This window comes from Mobula birostris, chromosome 16 (genome assembly GCF_030028105.1).
Source record: "Mobula birostris isolate sMobBir1 chromosome 16, sMobBir1.hap1, whole genome shotgun sequence".
Taxonomy (NCBI): domain Eukaryota; kingdom Metazoa; phylum Chordata; class Chondrichthyes; order Myliobatiformes; family Myliobatidae; genus Mobula; species Mobula birostris.
Genome location: NC_092385.1, coordinates 58,456,645 through 58,477,118, shown reverse-complemented (window position 1 = coordinate 58,477,118; position 20,474 = coordinate 58,456,645). Strand labels below are relative to the sequence as shown.

At 43.1% G+C, this 20,474-nt stretch overlaps 1 protein-coding gene across 6 annotated transcripts in view; it reads right to left on the bottom strand.

The window, feature by feature from the left end:
* LOC140211163 (DDB1- and CUL4-associated factor 1-like) overlaps positions 1-20,474 on the bottom strand; it is a 95,608-nt gene that overhangs the window by 50,084 nt on the left and 25,050 nt on the right. For 4 of the 6 annotated variants that reach the window (XM_072280698.1, XM_072280703.1, XM_072280700.1 and 1 more), the window contains exons 2-9: positions 17,610-17,727; positions 15,744-15,820; positions 14,959-15,032; positions 13,309-13,422; positions 6,023-6,160; positions 3,622-4,122; positions 2,179-2,280; positions 68-226 (exon numbers count right to left, since the gene is read on the bottom strand). In XM_072280698.1, coding sequence (XP_072136799.1) covers positions 68-226; positions 2,179-2,280; positions 3,622-4,122; positions 6,023-6,160; positions 13,309-13,422; positions 14,959-15,032; positions 15,744-15,820; positions 17,610-17,719 — 1,275 coding nt within the window. In that variant the 5' untranslated portion in view covers positions 17,720-17,727. Of the gene's footprint in view, positions 1-67; positions 227-2,178; positions 2,281-3,621; positions 4,123-6,022; positions 6,161-13,308; positions 13,423-14,958; positions 15,033-15,743; positions 15,821-17,609; positions 17,728-18,626; positions 18,683-20,474 lie in introns of all 6 variants that reach the window. The other 2 variants (XM_072280699.1, XM_072280701.1) reach the window with 1 other exon arrangement.

Below are 20,474 nucleotides of genomic sequence, written 5' to 3'. Positions count from 1 at the left end.
TAATTTACCTTATCCTATGAGATTGACTCAAACAATTTAAGGTGCTTCTCAGAATCGTTGGACTCACCCGTTCCATTGCATCCTGGTTGTAAGCTAGATAATATAAACACAGGGAAACACCAGTGGCAGCCATGGAGGGTCTGGGGATCTCCAGCAACTTTTGAACACCTTCATGAGCCACAAATTCTGCGGCAAACTTCTTATGTAATAACAAAGAAGCCAGATACTGTGGAGGAGGAAAGGCAGCTATCAAATGAGCAGATTAAGCAGGTCAATGGATAACTTACCACACAAACACATAACAGAGTGACAACCTCCATTAAGCCTGTGCTACAAAAATCAAAAAGGTCAGCACTCAATACTTAAGGCTACAACAATCAGCAACAACTTGGTAGAGATACATTTTCTCTAGCTTTTCTTCCTCCCACCCAAAATTTCCCTCTGATGTAAGCAAAAAAAGTTCATACCACAAGATACCTCAGGAAGGTATGATAAATTATACGTAATGATAAATTATTCCAAGTTATTCGGGACAGGTGTGGGCAAGATGGAAAAAAATAGCAACCAAATCTTGCACATCCTCATCAATACACCCCCCTCCCCCATTCACTTTCCAGGAGAGATCACATGAAATCAAGAAGGTTAATTTCTGCCACACAGTTTTATCCCTGGGATGTAGTACCCAATTGTGTTTAAACAAACTATCACGTGACAGTTTAAATTAAGTCAGTATGGCACGCAGCCTGTTTGAGAGAATAAGCTCATGATTCAAATCACTGATCATTGAAACAAATGCAAAGCTGGACTTATTATAACTTGTTATTGTTTAATATGAATAACTCAGCCAACTGAGCGTTTTCCAAGGACAATACCAGAAACAGAGGAACCAGATTAGGGTAATCTACTCTTTCTTTTAAAAAAAAAGGGAGGGGGAAGACTGTAAGTGACTGGAAAGAGTTATTCTACACAACATACACGGGGAGACTGGAAGTGACTGGGAAGAGTTATTCTACACAACATATATGGGAAGATCAAATATAAATGAGGGACACATAAATCCATCAGGAATTCAAGAGAAACTTGAATGTGCAGCTCACTAACTCAAGTGATTGACAGAACAACACAAATGCTCTGTGCAGATCAGCTGGCGAGGGTATTTGCAAACATTCCTAAGCTTCAATCTGAGGTGCCCACTTGCTTTAAGACCATGATCATCCTGGTACCAAAGAAATACAAGGTAATGTGTCTTGAACAACTACTGCTCAGTAGCTGACATTTACCATTATGCAGTGCTTCGAGAGGCATGCATCAACTCCACTCTCCCAGACATCTCCATCCATTATAATTCACCTACCACAGAAAAGAGTCTGTGGTGGATGCCATCACCATGGCCCTTCACTCATCTCTGGAGCATCTAGACTGTAAAGACTATTGTTTATTGACTACAGCTCCACCTTCAATACTATAACTCCAAGCTAACTCATCACCTCCTAAATCGCAGAGTAAACACCACCCTCTGCAACTGGATCCTTGACTTCTTGACCAATTGACCACAATGAGGATAGGCAGCAACACCTCCGCCATGATTATTCTCAATGTTGATGCTTCACCTTGACCAGCTGCTTTCCTAGTATTCTGAACATTCACTGCCCCTATCATGAGTACATCATGGTTGGTATACTTCGAAATACAATGCAGCAAATACCCAAACCAACATCTTCAGCTTGCTTTGCACCAAAATATGTCTGGCTTAGAGTTCCTCCAGAGTTTTGTTTTGCAAACCACTGTAACTCAGGATCATGTTTTTTTGTCACTGTTCAAAACTGAAGTGAGAATGCCTTCAATACAGACAGAAGTGATTCAAGAAGCCAACACAGGAACCTCCTGAAGGGTGTACTTTCAGAAGGTGAATCACAGGACATTGTTACAGCCCCATACCGGAGCAGGGGGAGAGGATGGAAAAACCCCAAAGGTTTTTGTGAGCTTTGTGCTAATGTGCGTGTTGCCTTCTTCGGGCCCCAAAGCGCTGCAGCTAAAGGTGGTATCCTTATCAACCAATCACAAACTAAAGAAACCAAGGATTATCATGGCTGAATAGCTTATTTACAACTTGTTATTTTAAGTTATAGAGGGCTTAGCTTAGTACTAACACCAAAGACACAGGATGCCCTCTCGTACCTTAAGCGCTTCAAAAGTGAGTTGAACATCGTTAGTTTGCTTCAAGTCGATGTAGTACATGAGCAACTCGCGAGCACCGAGCTGCATAAATACAGCTAACAACTAGAGGAAATGATCAGAAACAATGAGTTACAATCAATCTGTAAGTATTAAAGAAAGGCATTTACATTTCAAGAAAGCTCTCAAATAATTGAACTGGCACAGAACTGCAGGTCTCAAGCAATGAATCCAAGAGGACAGGTCGAGGACCCTGTAAAGATTTCACCTTCAATATTGGATTAGGGAGAGAAGTCTGACAACTATGTTCATTTGACAGCCACATGTAAAGATTGAAAACAGTGCTGAAATCTGGAGCAAATAATGCGGGATGAACTCAGTAGGTTGAGCAGCATCTGTGGAGGGAAATGGATGGTCTTCATCAGGACCCTGTGTTGAGGGAAGACAGTTAGTGACAGAGAAGAGCGAAACAGAAGCTGGTAGGTAATAGGTGGGTAAGGAAGGGGAGATGGAAAAGGTGAACCAAGGGAGAGAGACCTTGGGGGAATTGAGAAAGGAACATGGGAGTTGGTTACATGAAAGTTCAGTGTTCATGCCATTAAGCCGTAGGCTATCTAAGCAGAACAGAAGGTACTGTTCTTCAAGGTTGTGAGTGGTCTCACCGGCAGCAGAGAAAGCCAAGGACAGACAGGATGGAAAGGGGAGGTGAAATGACATGCAACCAGAAACTCAGGATGGCCACTGCTGACAGAGCACAGGTACTCTGAGAAGTGATTGCCTAGTCTATCCTTTGTCTCATCAACATAGAGAAGGCCATATCAACAGCACTGAATGCAATTGATGAGGTTGGAGGAGATTCACTTGAATCACTGTCTCACCTGGAAGGATCGTTTAGTCTCCTGGATAGCGATGGGGTGGGGGGTACGGACAAGAATGGCATCTCCTACATTCACAGGGTAAACTTCCAAGGAATAGAGAGGGGTTGGTGGGCAGGGATGAGTTGGACCAGGGAGTTACAGAGAAAGCTAAACTTTGCTGGGAGCGAGGGGTAGGTAGAAGGGGGATGAAAATGAGGGCAAGATGTGGCTGACAGAAACAGCAAGCAATGATACACTGGATCAAAAAGCTAGTGGGTGAAGGATGAAGACAAGGAAAAGTTTCTCTTCTGTCTGGGGAGAGAAAAGGTGAGGGCAGACATGCAGGAAATGAAGTAAATGTGTTTGAACGCTCCATTAACCACAGGAGATGGAAGGTAAGGTTTCCCAAATTTTGGGAGAAGTCCTCAGACTTCTATATCTAAACATTCTGTATGTGTTAGGCTTAAAGGTGGCTCTAGACCCAAACCAACATGCCTTGTGGAGACTACAAGTCAGTTGTCTCAAAACACACCATCATTTTGGATCATAAGAATGAGATATAAAGAAAAAAATCAGTTTTGCATCTCACCTCTTGATATTCTCCCAGAGGTGTTAAATACTGTAGAATTAATCTTTGCTCGATGGCAGGTGTCAAAGGGTAAAGGCTATAATTAGTGCCAATTACCCAAGGTGACATTTCCGACCAGCTATTTGACTGCTCATTACATATTCGTTCAGATTCCAAGTTTGTAAAGCTGAGTCTTTGTTTGGCTGTTTTATTTGTATTCTCTCTCTCAGTCCTTTGCCCATCCTTCCCCTTCATTCCTTCCTCGTTCTCTGTAGTTTTGATGGAGGAATTAATCCTGTTACTGGTTTTGTGTGAAGAATTTAATTGAAAGGAGAGATTATTGGCACAGTCCTCCACATCCTCGGCTTTCAAGGTATCACCATAGTCCATATCCACAGCTTCCTCATCCATTGGAAGCAAGGTTGTAAAGTGTGGCCTCCGCGGGCTCTGCCATTTTGTCTTCTGGTTATTTTCCAGTTCTTGCAGTTGTAAGTCTCGTAAACGTTGTAGCATCACTGGTACCTTTGAACAATTGGAAAGGGTTATTAGCACTTTAAAGAAAGATATCCTTTTGCAAAAATTAAATTTAAATCCAAACTTTCACAGTGGTCAGTCAGTACCACTCTGATATAAAAGTCCATATGCGTATTGAAGATAGGAATGCCTTACTTGTTCCTGAAAAATCAGTTGCTGAAAGGTCACCCACAAAATGGGCTCCTTTTAATTTAATAATATCACAATGTTTTTGGTACAGGAGCAACAATTACACCTACAAAGCAGGAATATATCCAAAACAAAATGCCATGGCCGAAACAACCTGCATTATCCTTCCCACCCTCAGTCATCAGACTGGAGTTAGGAGCTGCTGCTGTATTCAGAAGACAGACAAGAAGCTATTCAGGTGGTAAATATTTTCAGAAGTGACACCACCATTCCACTGATATAAGAGGTGCAGCCGCTGTTATCCATTGATGCCTAGCATGTGACACACCAAAGCAGCACAGAAGGCACAGCAACGTACATCTAATATCCAAAGACTAAAGGAAGCATTACAGAGAATCACACATGTAATATCAAAAGTTGCTGGTGAAAGCAGCAGGTCAGGACACATCTCTAGGAAGAGGTACAGTTGACGTTTCAGGCCGAGACCCTTCGTCAGGACTAGCTGAAGGAAGAGCTAGTAAGAGATTTGAAAGTGGGAGGGGGAGGGGAAGATCCAAAATGATAGGAGAAGACAGGAGGGGGAGGGATGGAGCCAAGAGCTGGACAGGTGATTGGCAAAAGGGATATGAAAGGATCATGGGATCATGGGACAGGAGGCCCAGGGAGAAGGAAAAGGGGGGGGGGGGGGAACCCAGAGGATGAGCAAGGGATATAGTCAGAGGGACAGAGGGAGAAAAAGGAGAGAGAGAAAAAGAATGTGTGTATATCAATAAGTAACGGATGGGGTACAAGGGGGAGGTAGGGCATTAGCAGAAGTTAGAGGAGTCAATGTTCATGCCATCAGGTTGGAGGCTTTCCCACCCGTTATTTATTGATTTCCGCTAATGCCCCACCTCCCCCTCGTACTCCATCCGTTACTTATTGATATACACACATTCTTTCTCTCTCTCCTTTTTCTCCCTCTGTCCCTCTGACTATACCCCTTGCTCATCCTCTGGGTTCCCCCCCCCCCTCCTTTACCTTCTCCCTGGGCCTCCTGTCCCATGATCCTTTCATATCCCTTTTGTCAATCACCTGTCTAGCCCTTGGCTCCATCCCTCCCCCTCCTGTCCCTCCTGTCTTCTCCTACCATTTTGGATCTCCCCCTCCCCCTTTCAAATCTCTTACTTGTTCTTCCTTCAGTTAGTCTTGACGAAGGGTCTCGGCCCGAAACGTCGACTGTACCTCTTCCTAGAGATGCTGCCTGGCCTGTTGCGTTCACCAGCACTTTTGATGTGTGTTGCTTGAATTTCCAGCATCTGCAGAATTCCTCGTGTTTGCACACATGTAATATTCCAGGTTCCTTGGAAGCCATTCTCCTTTAAATACTGAGACCCAGTGTGAATCCTGTATTATTCATATATTCTTTTCAAATTCATATTCTTTTAGAAATACTCCAGATCTCAGCAAAATGTGTTAGTAGCAATGCCCAGTTTTTGTTAAGAAATACAGCAGCAAGGGGACGAGGAAATTCTTGATTTAGTTAGAGGATGTACAGTAGAGGTTAACTAGTTTAGACAGCAAGGTGCATAGTGGGAGCAATGTGCAGGAATGAAGATAATTTCCATTCATTATAATGAGGTCACCAACCAATATCTTTAAATTTCTGTAAAGTGCAGTCTAACGAAGCATCTGTTCTCCCAACCTAAGTAAAGCCTGAGACAAGGAAACCCAACAAAGCTTCCCAATCTTTAAAATAAAACAGTTCCACAATTCTTACCATCTGTGAATTTTCTTCCCGGTAATTGGCTGCAATATCTTGGTTTTCCATGGCTCCAGCAAGCAGGCCCGTAGCATATGTTCTCAGTGGCTGATCAGATTCTTTTGCCCACTTGAATAAGTTTTCTACAATCCCCTCCTAAAGTTAACACAAAAATCATCAATAAATGGGATTCCTCTGGCTTCATCAGTAAATCGTAAGCAGTTTGATGTCACAGTTTAAATTATTCCACAACCAATAAAGTTAACCAAACAGGAAAATTATGGCTTTAATTCTCTGAAATAAACAAAACGTTTACTTCACTCGATGGCCATTGGTTATGCAAGCTGAAATAACAGCCATGGTATTCATAATAACAATAAGTTGTGATGTGGTGTGGATAAAATCCAATATTCCATCAGGACCAAAAGAGGAAAGAAATTTCCCCCTCTGAGAGGTGGGGGTTAAATAGAGAAATGGTCTTAGATCATGATCTGTGTTCAAAGTCCAACACCAACACTATTCCCCTTAATTTACGAAAAAAATCCATTTCATATTGCCACCTCCAGGTCTGGCCTCTTATACGTCTTTCATTTAAAATCATTCAAGTATCAGCATTCAGCTAGAGATCCCATACTCCAAAGGCCCTCCCTAATTATCTGCCTGTCTTTTTTCTGGCAGAATTGTCACCATACCGGGAGAAGGGCATCACTAGGTCTACATACTTTTCCTCAGTTTATAGTTACCTATCCTAATATCTCCACACGACTCAAATTTCTGTTCGATCGCATTGGCTCTTCATCAGAATACATGTTGTATTAGTGATCTTACAATTAAATGCAATGCATCACAATATTATTCATTTTTTAGACAGCTAATCACAGTCTTAATTATCTTATCTATCTAACCAGCTGCCTTCAGGAATCCTTGGACATACACACAAGGTCTCTCATACTACCTTATTAGTCCCCTTTTGTGAGTATATTTCTAGGTTATACCTCTTCAAACTTTGTCAATTCTAATTTTACATTGTCAAATTAGTTGATCTTTAATTCCACTTTGTATTTCATTCATCATTTCCCTTCCACTTAAAAAGTTCAACTTCAGATCCTTAACCTTCAAACATTACTAACCTAAACATGGCTGTTTTCCCATTTACACAAGCCTGTTCCTCAGAATTAAGTCCAGCAATGCTCGCATCCTTGCTAGATTGGAAACATACCCTGCAACAAGAATGTCCTACCTGCTTAACTCTCACCTCTGACCCCTCAAAATCACACTTTATCTGTCTTTCCAGCACTATCTAAACTCTCCAATGAGCACTTTTACACCAGATTATTTCCCCTGCCTTTTTTGAACATCTTTAAAACATTATGTCCTGCAATTTGTGGATTTACATATGCATTCACACCTTTCCCCAAATTTAACTATACTTCTGTCAACTCCATTGCTGAACCAATCCTATTGCACCTATCCCCCTTTTTAACTGGTACAAGTTAGTGTCCCTCTAAGTTTTAAAACTTAGTTGAGCAGCTCCCCTCTTGCAAACTTTCTCAGAAGGGTGTTGATTCTAATTCTGTTTCTTAACGGTCCCAGAAATAGACCACAAGACACAGGAACAGAATTAGTCCATTCAGCCCATCAGGTTTGATGATAAACTAACTTTGACATTCGAAACCTGCAACTCATTCAACTCTAAGTCCTGCGCCACCTCAGCTCCTGGTTTGGCAAAACCTCAATTTTAAAATTCATACCACCCCAATTATTATAACTTCCCATAATCCTATGATGGTTGCCTGATGAAGCCTGTATATAAACATTCCATCAAGAGATTCCACAAGACTCTGTCCAAAACCCTTGACCTCCTTTTCTCTTAAGCAGTTTATAAACTTATGGTCATCTAGGCTGATATCTTTTTGTAGCTTAATAGCAAATTTTGCTTTGAAAATGTTTCCAAGAAACTGTTCAGTAGGCTAAAAGTAATGCAAACAAAAAAAAGGTTAAAATGCAGACAGATAGAAGAGTTGCACAATGGAAATTTCCAAGACTCTACACAAGCCTCTCAAAGTTAAAAGAGCACAGGAAGGATGAATTCAAACAAATTAAATCACAAACACGAGGAAATCTGCAGATACTGGAAATTCAAGCAACACACACAAAATGCTTCCTGGCCTGCTGTGTTCCACCAGCATTCTGTGTAAATTAAATCACAACACAGTTTGATCTGTTAAAGCACCACATAGTTAAAGCACGCATGGAATTTCTTAATAAGTGATCTACAAAAACCAGACTGTGGATCTGAAAATTCTCCGTAAGTCATCGGACGAGGCTCTATTTTGCTGGCTGGTTCTTCCCCACTATCTAATCTACAAACTTATGTCAAATATTGAAACTACCCCTAAGAATACGTAACAAAAAAGGACAAGTTGAGTAGAGAATAGAGTTGAAGCTTAATTCAGAAATGAATACAAAGCAAATATAAATTTGGAACTAATAAAAGCCAAGTATTGTACAGCTGTCAAAAATGTAGGATGCAAATAACAATGCACAATGCAGATGCAGCCCCCCTGGCCACCCTCAGGGTCGCTCGGCTCGCTGTCGTCTAGGGAAACAGCCTCGGCCCCGCCAAACTGGGTAATTCGTTTGTGTGGATGCTGTGTGAGGTACCCCACCCGCCCAAATAACAGACATTACACCAGATGCAATTAAATGATTTACAGTTTATAGATATTACTGGAACTATATAATTAAAAGAGAATAAAATATAAAACGAAAATAAAAGGCGCCACACTTATCAAAGTTCAATCTCTTCGTGCACAAAAACCGTTGGAGCTCAAGGACCTTCTTCTTCACCCTGCGACCCCCTTGGACCACCTCGACCGGCCGCCTGGGACCAACAATGGTGGTCGACCAGACGCTCCACACGAGTCCGTCTCCGTCTCCTCGCCGAACGTCCCGCTCGGGGTCCGACCCCGTTAGCGGACTCACAGCACCTGGTCCATCCTCTGTCTCGCTCTCCTGCCTTCTGCCCCAAAACCCCGCGCATACAGTATCTTCAAATACACCAAAACCATAACAACTATCCTAATTGGTTAATAGCACCCTCTTATCACCCTCTAAACCACAATAAGCTGCTAGCGCAAACTTTCTCAGCGTTAAAGCACAACAAAGCCGCATTCCCCAGATTAACATAACAAAAACGCCATTTTAATTAGCCTCCGCAGTAACATAAAAATCGAAACCCCCTTACACTCTCCCCCCACCAAATAAAGTCATGTCCTCATGACTTCTAAATAACTCGCCACCCAGTCCTACAGACACACAACACACACATACACAGATACACACAGTGACAGTGCTCCCCAAACAGTGGACCTTACTCCCGTCCCACGGGCGGTAAATAGGCCAACCTATCTGGGAGCTTCTTAACCTTCCGAGACCTCCGTACCCCCTCACTTAAACCCACAAGGCTCAGACACTACTAGGGATACCTCGGGCCTGCTTGCCAACTCCTCTCCCACTCAGGCCACCACTACAGCTCGGAGCCCCCTGTCCCGTGTCCGGGGCCCCGCCTCTCCTTCCTGATCCTGCCGTAACTCAGACTGCCCACAGCTAGCCCTCCCCACTACACCTGACTCAGTGGGAGAAGGGCCAAAGGTCTCTTCCTCAATCACGGGGAAGTTAGCGAAAGGCAGCATGTACCACATGTGCAGCACATCATCCTTCGAATCCGTATTCTTCCTCATTCCTTCGATCGGTAGCTGCTGTTTGAGTTTCTCCAAACTGTTTAGCTGGGGCTACCCCTTCAGCCTCCTGCAGTCGAGACGTCAGCTTCTTCGGGGACTCCTTCAACTCTCGCCACAGCCTCAGCAGTTCTGACTCAGGGTTCCTGGCCATCTCAATCTGGGACGCAGTTACCCCACCAGCTTCTTCCACCCTGACCTGAAAAGCAGCAGTTAAAGGATGTTCAGCCTCTGGTTGTTTCTTCCTGAGGGCGTCTTCCAGGTCAACTTTCAGTTTTTCCATTTCATTTAAACTCGCGATAGTCATCTTCAGGTTCCTTTCAAGCGTCCGCCTCCCTTTTCCGAGATCTGTCCTCCATTTCTTTACCTCCTCGGGAGTGTAGTCAAACTCCCCTCCCTGGGCTCTCGGTTTTCTGTTGACCTTAGTCAGAACACTTCCTTTATCTTCCCCAACTTGTAAATCTTCCAATCTGTTCTGAATGGACGTCTTGAGTTTCTGCTGATCCCTTCGAAAGTGGGTCATTGTTTCTTCTCGCTGGATTAATTCGTCAGCATATGACCGCAGTGCGGTGCAAATCCCCTCTCTTCCCTGTGTCTCATTCAGATTGACGACCTGGGTTTCCATCCCCCGGTCCACCACCGTCTGTCCCAACACCAGGAAGTTCAACTGGTATGTCGGGTCATTTTCCTCACATTGCACCAAACTCCTCCACATTTGACACTTCGCTTCGGTCGCCCGGGCTGAGCCACTCGCCTCGCCTCATAGTCCCCCCAGGCGAATCCAAGCTCTAGGCGGTCATCCACATACATCAAAACTCCACACAGCTTCACTTCCCCCATGGTTTTCCTCATGCCCCGCGGGAAGGATGCAGGGGCTCCGGATATGCCCTTGGGCATATTTTCGGATCGGAAGAATCCTAGGGAACTAATAAAGGCCATCTTCGGCTCAACAGCCGCACTCCTCAGGATCTGGCAACATCCATCCCTCAGACGCAGCACGTTAAACCACGTCGCATCATCCACACACACGCTGCCTTCATCTTCCACACCGCCAGGGTCCAGTTGCCGCGACCTCTCTCTCACTGAGGTGTCTTCAGCGGTCAACTCCCCTCCCTCGTGGTGGTTCGGAGCATCTACTAAGAGGGTCTCACCCTCAGCTACTTTCCCCAAGCCGTACCACCGCTGGGTCTCGTTTAAATTCGGTACTGGCTCAAGGCTGCTACACACGTCCTCAGAAGCAACTCGACACGCTGGGTGCCCAGAAAATGCCTCCATGAACTCCAGGGTCATTAACCAATCATCGTCTTCTGGATAATTACCGGCACTGGTACCCAAAGTCTCGGGTGCCCTTGTGGTTGTCAAGGATAAATGCTTCAGACACCGGTTGTAAAACGAACTGTACAACAACTTGATCTGTGCCCCGGGGTCGAGGATACCTTTAGCATCGCTTCCCTCTATTCATAACGACACCCTGGGCCGTGGTCCCTCTAAGCCTTCAGGAATAGGGTCTTTTCCTTGCGGAAGTTCAGTGGTACATTGCTAGGAACGTGCTTCCCCAGAGACCGCAGGCCGTACCCCCACTGGGCCTCCACTAAGTTTCCCGACACCTCTCTGATCAGCTGAACAACTGATCCCCTGAAATGATCCCCCTGGCACTACAAGCAATTTAGCCGCCCTCCTCGCCAGAGAAGACACACTGAAAACTTTCCCCCCTCTTTCAAATAACTGACAGCTGTCACTACGGTGTAAGTGAACCTGACAGCTCTAACACCGTCACCAGCCCGCCTACTCAAACTTTCAACCAATCTCTGTCACTCTCCCTCAACCAAGCACTGCCACTCATCTAACAACTGTGAGATCCGCTCCGCCCACGTCTCACACGTCTCCGCCCCTCCTGGGGTGGACACTATCCCCAGTGCCAGGCGGAGCCTGCCAGAGCTAGAACATTTATTCGCAGACTCTACCTCCAAATCAGACCACTCTTTCCTCTCTCTCCCAACTGCATGGACAGCCCCGAGTGCCACCTCTAACTCGTCAATGCTAGTCTGAACTCGAACAAAGACCGCACCCACAACGCATACAGCAATCAACAGCAAATAACCCACAGAGACACACATTACAGATTTAATCAGGGCACCCACACAGCATACCAACAGCCTCAAGCATCCCGGATGAGCCCCCACAATGCAGCCCCCCTGGCCACCCTCAGGGTCGCTTGGCTCGCTGTCGTCTAGGGAAACAGCCTCGGCCCCGCCAAACTGGGTAATTCGTTTGTGTGGATGCTGTGTGAGGTACCCCACCCCGCCCAAATAACAGACATTACACCAGATGCAATTAAATGATTTACAGTTTATAGATATTACTGGAACTATATAATTAAAAGAGAATAAAATATAAAACGAAAATAAAGGGCGCCACACTTATCAAAGTTCAATCTCTTCGTGCACAAAAACCGTTGGAGCTCAAGGACCTTCTTCTTCACCCTGCGACCCCTTTGGACCACCTCGACCGGCCGCCTGGGACCAACAACAGTGGTCGACCAGACGCTCCACACGAGTCCGTCTCCGTCTCCTCGCCGAACGTCCCGCTCGGGGTCCGACCCCGTTAGCGGACTCACAGCACCTGGTCTATCCTCTGTCTCGCTCTCCCGCCTTCTGCCCCAAAACCCCGCGCATACAGTATCTTCAAATACACCAAAACCATAACAACTATCCCAATTGGTTAATAGCACCCTCTTATCACCCTCTAAACCACAATAAGCTGCTAGCGCAAACTTTCTCAGCGTTAAAGCACAACAAAGCCGCATTCCCCAGATTAACATAACAAAAACGCCATTTTAATTAGCCTCCGCAGTAACATAAAAATCGAAACCCCTTTACACAGAAATAGGTGATTTTACAGTCCGAATACATAATAGGCTCATCTTCACTGAAACCAATTAGTACTATCAGCTCTCCCCTCCCCATTGTTTTCTGAATTCTACATGACTAATTCTCAACTAAACTACTTCAGAAGCCCTGGAAACTGCCTGGTGATAAATGTTCGACACTTTTACAATGTTTTAACTTTAGAATACAGAGATGCCCCTTTAACACAAGGTGCTTCTTCAGCATGCTAACATATCCTCCCCCATGGACAGACACAATAGAATCCCTTGCTTCCTACCAATAGTCCCATCTCTTCTCAATGAGGGCACTGACGTGCATTTTGACCCCAACACTTCATTCAGATCTCTTAAAGATCTAAGGGAAGACTGAAGTTTGTAACTACTCAGTAGGTTAATGCTGCTACTTCAGCTGGCAATTCGTACTTAAGCTGAAATCAATTATCACTTCTGATGGAGTTGTACAATTAGATTGTGATTATGGTACTTCTATACACTGGGACGGAATGCATGGCAATACTTGTAGACTGCCCCAGCACATCTTTAGGCTGTGTGGGTTGTTAACTCAAATGACACATTTCACTGTATGTTTCAACATACATGAGATAAGTAAATTAATCTGAATCTGGAACATAACCCAATAAAAACACCCTCGATTGTAAATGTAGCCTTCTTCCTACCTTCTCTTGAAAAACAACAGCAGTTTCCAATCCAGGCATAATGTCCAAGAGAAGTCTGCACGCTGAAGTGTTGACTACAGGGTCTCTACTAGTCATTACGTAAGTATTCACCAGCTTCTCAGGGCACAGAGCAAAATATGGAAAGACAAAAATCAGAACATAAATTAAGGACCATATGCTTATTTGCCTGAAGACTTATTCCACAGCAATTTAATAGTAGAACTTTCAGTAAGTTCCTCATTCTCCATTGTAAGGGTTAGACGGTGGATGGGGTTCATGAGCATGTGTGGGGAGGGAAGAAAAAAAAGCAACATGTTGCTGTGACGGTATAAAGATGAGAAAATCTGCAGATGCTAGAAATCCAAAGCAACACACACAAAATGCTGGAGGAACTCAGCAGGCCAGGCAGCATCTATGGAAAAGAGTACAGTGGACGTTTCGGGCCGAGACCCTTCATCAGGACTGCACTCTTTTCCAAAGATAATGCCTGGTTTGCTGAGTTCCTCTAGCATTTTATGCGTGTTGCTGTGGTGATGGTGGGTTACAGGTGATAGGGCTATGGAATGGAGGAATATGGCCAAACGTGGGATGAGGGATTGGGAAAGAGTGCAGGGCAATACTTTTCTTCCAAAGTTTAAAACTCAACCTCAAATCCATTCCATCTTCTGTGTTAATAGTCCAAAGCATCACAACTAACAGTTGTAAATTTCACACGTAAATTCCTATTTTACCATACAAGGTGTTAAAAATTTTTTGTAACAAGAGCAGGCCACTGTGCATGTTGATATCAGCAAGACAAGCCAGCTGCTCTTTTTCAATGAGACGCAAGTTTTCATATCTGTTAGTTGGTTTAACTTCACTAAGGGGCTGAGACTACATGCATCCTAAAATATCCATAAAAGCAAACATATAAACTAGAGGTCAGTGGTTGAGGGTGAAAGGTGGAGTATTCAAGGGGAAGCTCAGGGGAACATGCTCACTTGGAGAGTGTTGCAAGGGTGGAATGAACTATCATTAGAAGTGCTAGATACAGGTTCAATTGTAACATTTAAGAGAAATTTAGATAAATGCGTGAGAAGGTTTTGGAAGGATAACGTCTAGTTTGGATGGGTAGGACTAGGCAGAAGATCGGCTCGGCATGGACTAGATCGGCTGAAGAACTTGTTTCTGTGCTGTAGTACTCTGATAATGATCAGTATAATAAGGGTTAGGTCATAAACGGGATGTGCTTCATCAGAATAGAAAATCAATAAAATGACAAGCTTGAGAGTTGAGGGTTCAAGGGATGATCCTCACCAGACCATCTAGCATAAAGGAAGAATGAACTTGGGGGAGTAAGATAGAAAGGGACTGAACTTGTGAACGAACAGATCCAACTGTAACACTCAAAGGAGAATTGGAGATACGCAGAGAGAAAATCTGCAGATGCTGGAAACCCGAGCAACACACTGCATCTATGGAAAAAAAGTCCAGTCAACATTGCTGTCTGGCCTGCCGAGTTCCTCCCGCATTTTGTGTGTGTTGAAATGGCTTACTTGGACAGGTCCAAGTGATAGGCTTTCATTAGTGCGAGGTTTAAATTTCAGAGGTGCTTTTTTTTTCCTGTTGAATTTCTTTTAAAGCAAAGTTAAGGTAGTAGGTCCAACTTACCGAATTCATGAAGTCATCATTTTTAAAGAGTATTTTTAACAAATGTCCCAACCTACATTCTGGATCCGCTCGACCTGAAAGAAATGAATGGTAACTTATATTACACGTTTCTTTACATTAGATTTCTGCCATCAATGGTTTTGTCAGTTTTACATACCTCAGTACACGTGTTTGGGTGTGTATGTATGTATAAAAATGCTTGTGTGTGTAAACTCAGACTGGTGGGTAACATTTCTATAATTTGTGAACACTTCCTACATCTGCAAATAGTTCTTGGCTTAAAAATGATCTCCCAAAGACTAGTCAAAATGGATTTCTTCCTCTTTTGCATAATAGGCAGATCAGCCCTCTAACACTTCCATCATTCAATGAATTTGGCTGTCATGTGATCAAGGTCCATAACCCTCTATGCTTTTAACCTTTTTAAAGAAATATCAATTTGTCGTTTGCAATTAGGACGTATGTTGCACAGGTATGGTTTAGCAGTTAATATTGCTGAAAACCATCACAAAGCCTCACAAAATTCACTTTTCTTCTGTATAAGTTACAATTCCTATTAAAGTCACCCTGGCTCCTCCTTAATGCTCAACTGTCCTGAGCAGAGAACTCCAGAGACTCATCACAATTTGGAAGTAGTTCCTGTGTGTATATTACTTAATTAGGCCCAGCCAAGAATCCACCAAACAGAATTGTACTATTATATATTCCTCATACATTGTTCTTTTACTGGTGCAGATCTGACCTGTTAGAGATCAGTTTGCTTAAATAGAAATGGTCTCTCTTACCTGGGTGCCTATCGTCAAAGGGATCAGGGTCAGCCTTATGGTATTCCTCAGTCTCTTTCTCAATGAGGTCTGAAATCCTGCAAGTAATCAACAGGGATATTAATTCTACACAACTTTTGCACCTGAAAGCTATTCAATCTCTGTGAATGCGGCCATTTAAAGATAAAAAGTTTCTTTGCTTCGTGCTTCTTGAACTAGAACATTACAGCACAGTACAGACCTTTCGGCCAGCGATATGCCAACCTTTTAATCTACTCCAAGAGCAATCTAACCCTTCCCTCCTGCACAGCCCTTCATTTTTCTATCATCATGAGCCTATCTAAGTTTAAGAAAATGTCCCCAATTTATCTGCCTCTACAACCACCCCGGCAGGGCATTTCACACACTTACCAAACTCTAAAAAAAACTACCTCCAACATCCTCCTAAACTTTCCTCTAACCTGCTTAAAACTATGTCCCCCCTATTAGCTATTCTCCCCCACCTCCCAGGATATATAATTGAGAAAAAAATACTATAATAAAGACAGGACGAGAGTTGGCACCAAGTCTGAGTTCAAATAACATTTGTATGTGTTTCCTCTAAAAAGCACTGCAGATATTACTTCTAATGCTGTGTATTAATTCAGCTCATCCACACTATTGGCTCTAGTAATTCCAACATGTTTTTAATTTGAACAGCTAATGGTGTATGTAAGAAAGAAGTTTTGTGCTCACTGTGACAGATTTTACTGATAAATTCAACACTTTCTACTTTTGACACCGCTAGCACCAAACATTCCCAGCACAAATAAAAGCAGAGTAGTCAAGAGTGCAACGCATTATTCTGCTCACACCCATGCGAATGATCTCCAAGACAAGATCAGAAACAAAGTGATCTGCTGCAAGGCACATATTCTATTACTTTAGAGATTTCTCCCTGCACCACATCCACCAAAGCTTCTTCAATAGACCCTGAAATTTGTGACCATCAAGGGATAGAAGGATAAGTAAAGGTATCATACGTGAACAACCACTTCCACAATCCCTTACACATACCATCATGACTGTACTTATCACTGTTGGGTCACTATCTACCTGACATTGCATGACACAACCTATCACCTTCAAGGACAATAAATAAAACATGGGAGTAGAATTAGACTATTTGGTCCATCAAGTCCGCTCCACCATTCAATCATGGCTGGTTTATTATCCATCTCAACCCCACTCTCCTGCCTTCTCCCCATAACCTCTTATGCACTCACTAATCATGAACCGATCAACCTCCGCTTTAAATACATCCGAGTTGGTCTTCACAGCCATCTGTGGCAATGAGTTCCATGGATTCATCACCCCCTGGCCAAAGAAATTCCTCATCTTTGTTCCAAAGGGATGTCCTTCTATTCTGAGGTTGTGCTCTCTGGTCCTAGCCTCTCACACAATTGGAATCATCCTCTCTACATCCACTCTTTTTACAGCCTTTCAATATTTGACAGGTTTCAATTGAGAACCCCCCCATTCTTCTAAGCTTCAGCAAGTACAGCCTCAGAGCTATCAAACACTCCTCATACCTTTCATTCTCAGGGTCATTCCTCTGGACCTCTTCAATGCCAAATATTTAGCTTGTCTCGAATATCTCAACTCATGAATAAAAGTTACAAATAAAGCTCCCATTTTAATTCTCATCCTCTTCTCTAGTGCTCTGTTCAAACAGTATTCTTCCATGTGCATTCATTTCCGATAGATTCCATAAATGCATACCTCCACAACGTGCATCAATTTCTCCAATTTGTGCCAAACAATTCAACTTAAAACATCTTGTAGATTGTTTAAAGGAAGACCTTCAGAACTGTCCTTTCTAGAATTAAAAAAAAAGTCTTGACCTACTTGGTCAGCACAGGAATAACATTCTGCTCGTTGCTATTCTCTCGCTCCCACTGTTCCAGTAATGAAGTGAGTTCTGCTTTCGAATCCACATTCGAAGTTACGGAAGCCATTGTTGAACCTGGCAAGAAAGTGCACAGCAGATTACTAAATGTTACAATCACCAAGTGATGAATCACTAAAGTTCATGAAACACATAACCAAATGCTTGGACAAAGGTGTAGGTTCTCAGAGACTTTTATGTGAATAGAGAGAGGCAGAGATACGTACAGGTTTAGGACCAGTTCAGATTAAGGATACTCCACACAGAATAATGAAAATTAGGAAGCAAAAGACTAGAAATGGATGAATATAGGTATCTCAGAGGCCGGACTAACATTGGTCCACCTATCCTCTAGTTTGGGGGTTCAGATCAGAGCTAACAACCCTGATTGATCCAAAAAAGTTGTTACAGAAACAGCAATCCTACAGAAGAATCCTGCATCTGTGTGTGACGGTATTCGGGAGTCTCCACCTGGGATTTGCGTGACTGACAGTAGTGAGAACCCAGGGGAAATGTGTGTGACTCCACCTGGGATTTGCATGACTGACAGTAGTGAGAACCCAGAGGAACCTACTAGCATGATGAAGGAAGCCCCAAACACCACCAAGATCAAGACCAATATTGGTACAACTTGGCACCATACCATAGAGGCAGAAACGAGTACCCTAAACTACAACCTGGGGCACAATAGAGATGATGGCAACATTTAGCCAGACAGTATCGTCCACCACAAATGAACCATACAAGCTTATTTAATATGACTTTCCCCATCACAAGGAAATTCCAAAGTACACCGGTGCCAATTATTTTTTTGATATTATAACACTGCAGAGGCTAATTAAGATGCCCTGATGCTACTGATTGATGAAAGAACCCCTGATTTTTATTTGAATATTGTTATTGTGTCTTTTCAGGAGCTTTGGTAACATGGTCGTACTGGAGGATTAGTCTGAAGTATATGTATTAGTTAGGCTTACTTTAAGTCAGTCAGAAGCACATCCCAAAATATCATCTCATGACATCACTGTGGTGCCTGGGTGAAGGAAAGGGAGCAGCTGTAACCAAAATATCCTCTTTTTATTATATTTAGTTTTGAGCCAAGCCTTTATCCCCCAAAAGAGCACTCACTTCTAACTCAGTAATTTTACTCAATTGGAAAGCACTGTCAACTACATCGTCTGGATGAAAAATGCTCGATAAATGACTTATAATTATTAATTCTATCCTGGTGTCTTTTTCATGTTCAGGTTTAACTCCCACAAAGCAATCCCGTCCAGTTGTCACCTTATAGAGTCAGATCACTACAGCACAGAAACAAGCCCTTCGGCCCATCTAGTCCATGCTGAACTATTATTCTGCCTAGTCCAATTGACCTGCACCTGGACCTTAGCCCTCCATAGCCCTCCCATCCATGTACTTATCCAAACTTCTTAAATGTTGCAATCAAACAGTGCACCATTTGCGCTAGCAGCTCGTTCCACACACTCATCACCCTCTGACTGAAGAAGTTTCCCTCATGTTCCCTTAAATATCTCACCATTCACCCTTAACCCATTACCTATAGTTCCTGTCTCACCCAACCTCAGTGGAAAAAGCCTGCTTGCATTTACCCTATCCATACTCTGATAAACTTAAGATGCCAAACACTGCTACTCAGGTCTGAAATTACACTGACCCATGCAATGCTCACTCTGTTCCCAATGTGCAACAATAAAGATCTAACTGATTTTAAATTCCTTCATCTTTTATGCTCACCAAGTCCGTCTAGATCTCTTCTCTATCTGCCCATTCCACAGCACCTATTTATTATGCACTACTGTCACCAGGGTTTGACCCTACCCAACAAAGTACCTACCCTAAAGCTCAAAATTGTGACACTAATTACAAACTATGTTAACCTATGATGCAAACTTCTAGCAATTTTCTAATAATAGTTAATAATAATACACAAACTTCTAAAAATGGGGCTTTATTTTATTTGAAATCACCTTTGGCTATCTGAGATGTTCACAATAGATGCCACTGACTTCTGTTGTACCTGAGCTCCTTGGTTCATTTAAAATGCTGCCGTAAGCAGATTTGAGTCAGTTTCCCCACAGCTCCACAACTTAGCTCTTTGGTCTAACTCTGGTCTATAAAACCCAAAATGAGCACCAACAAGCAGGTTATTACAAGTGAGCGTTGTCTGATGACATATTGGCGACATTAGTCATTGCATTGGTTGCTTTCAGCACTCTGCTGATTGATTAGTTTAAGTGATATTTAGCCCAATCCGATGTGTCCCACTTTTGAGGAACAAAACATACCTGGTTAATGTTCCACAATATTGGACAGATGCCAATGTTGTAACAGTACCTGGCTTCCTTGGCTAAAGGAACAGTTACTCCTAGAGTGCAAACCTTAAGCACTACAGCCAATATATTGCACATTCCCAAAGCTTTGCCGTATTTACTGCTTTTACTCTCATCACTTGGGATGGATTAAATTTGCTTCTGTGATGGTGTGGATTTTCAGGAGGAAATCAAGGCAGATCTGGCTAAAAACTACTGTAAACGCTTCAAGCCTGGTCTTTGGCATTCTGACTTGCCATTGTTGAAAATGGGCATTTTCAAATTGCCCATCAGCATTCATGATCAGGTGTGACAGAAGTACAAAACTCTAATCCAATTCACTGGTGAGATCGCTCAGCTAAGTTTATTGTGTGCTGCCATTCAGCTTTACCAAGTTGACAACTTATTTTGAGATGCAGCTAGAGCTGCTCCCTACATTCCATCTACACACTTCATTCTGTGGACTGATCCTCCAGCAATGGCAGACTGAAGACT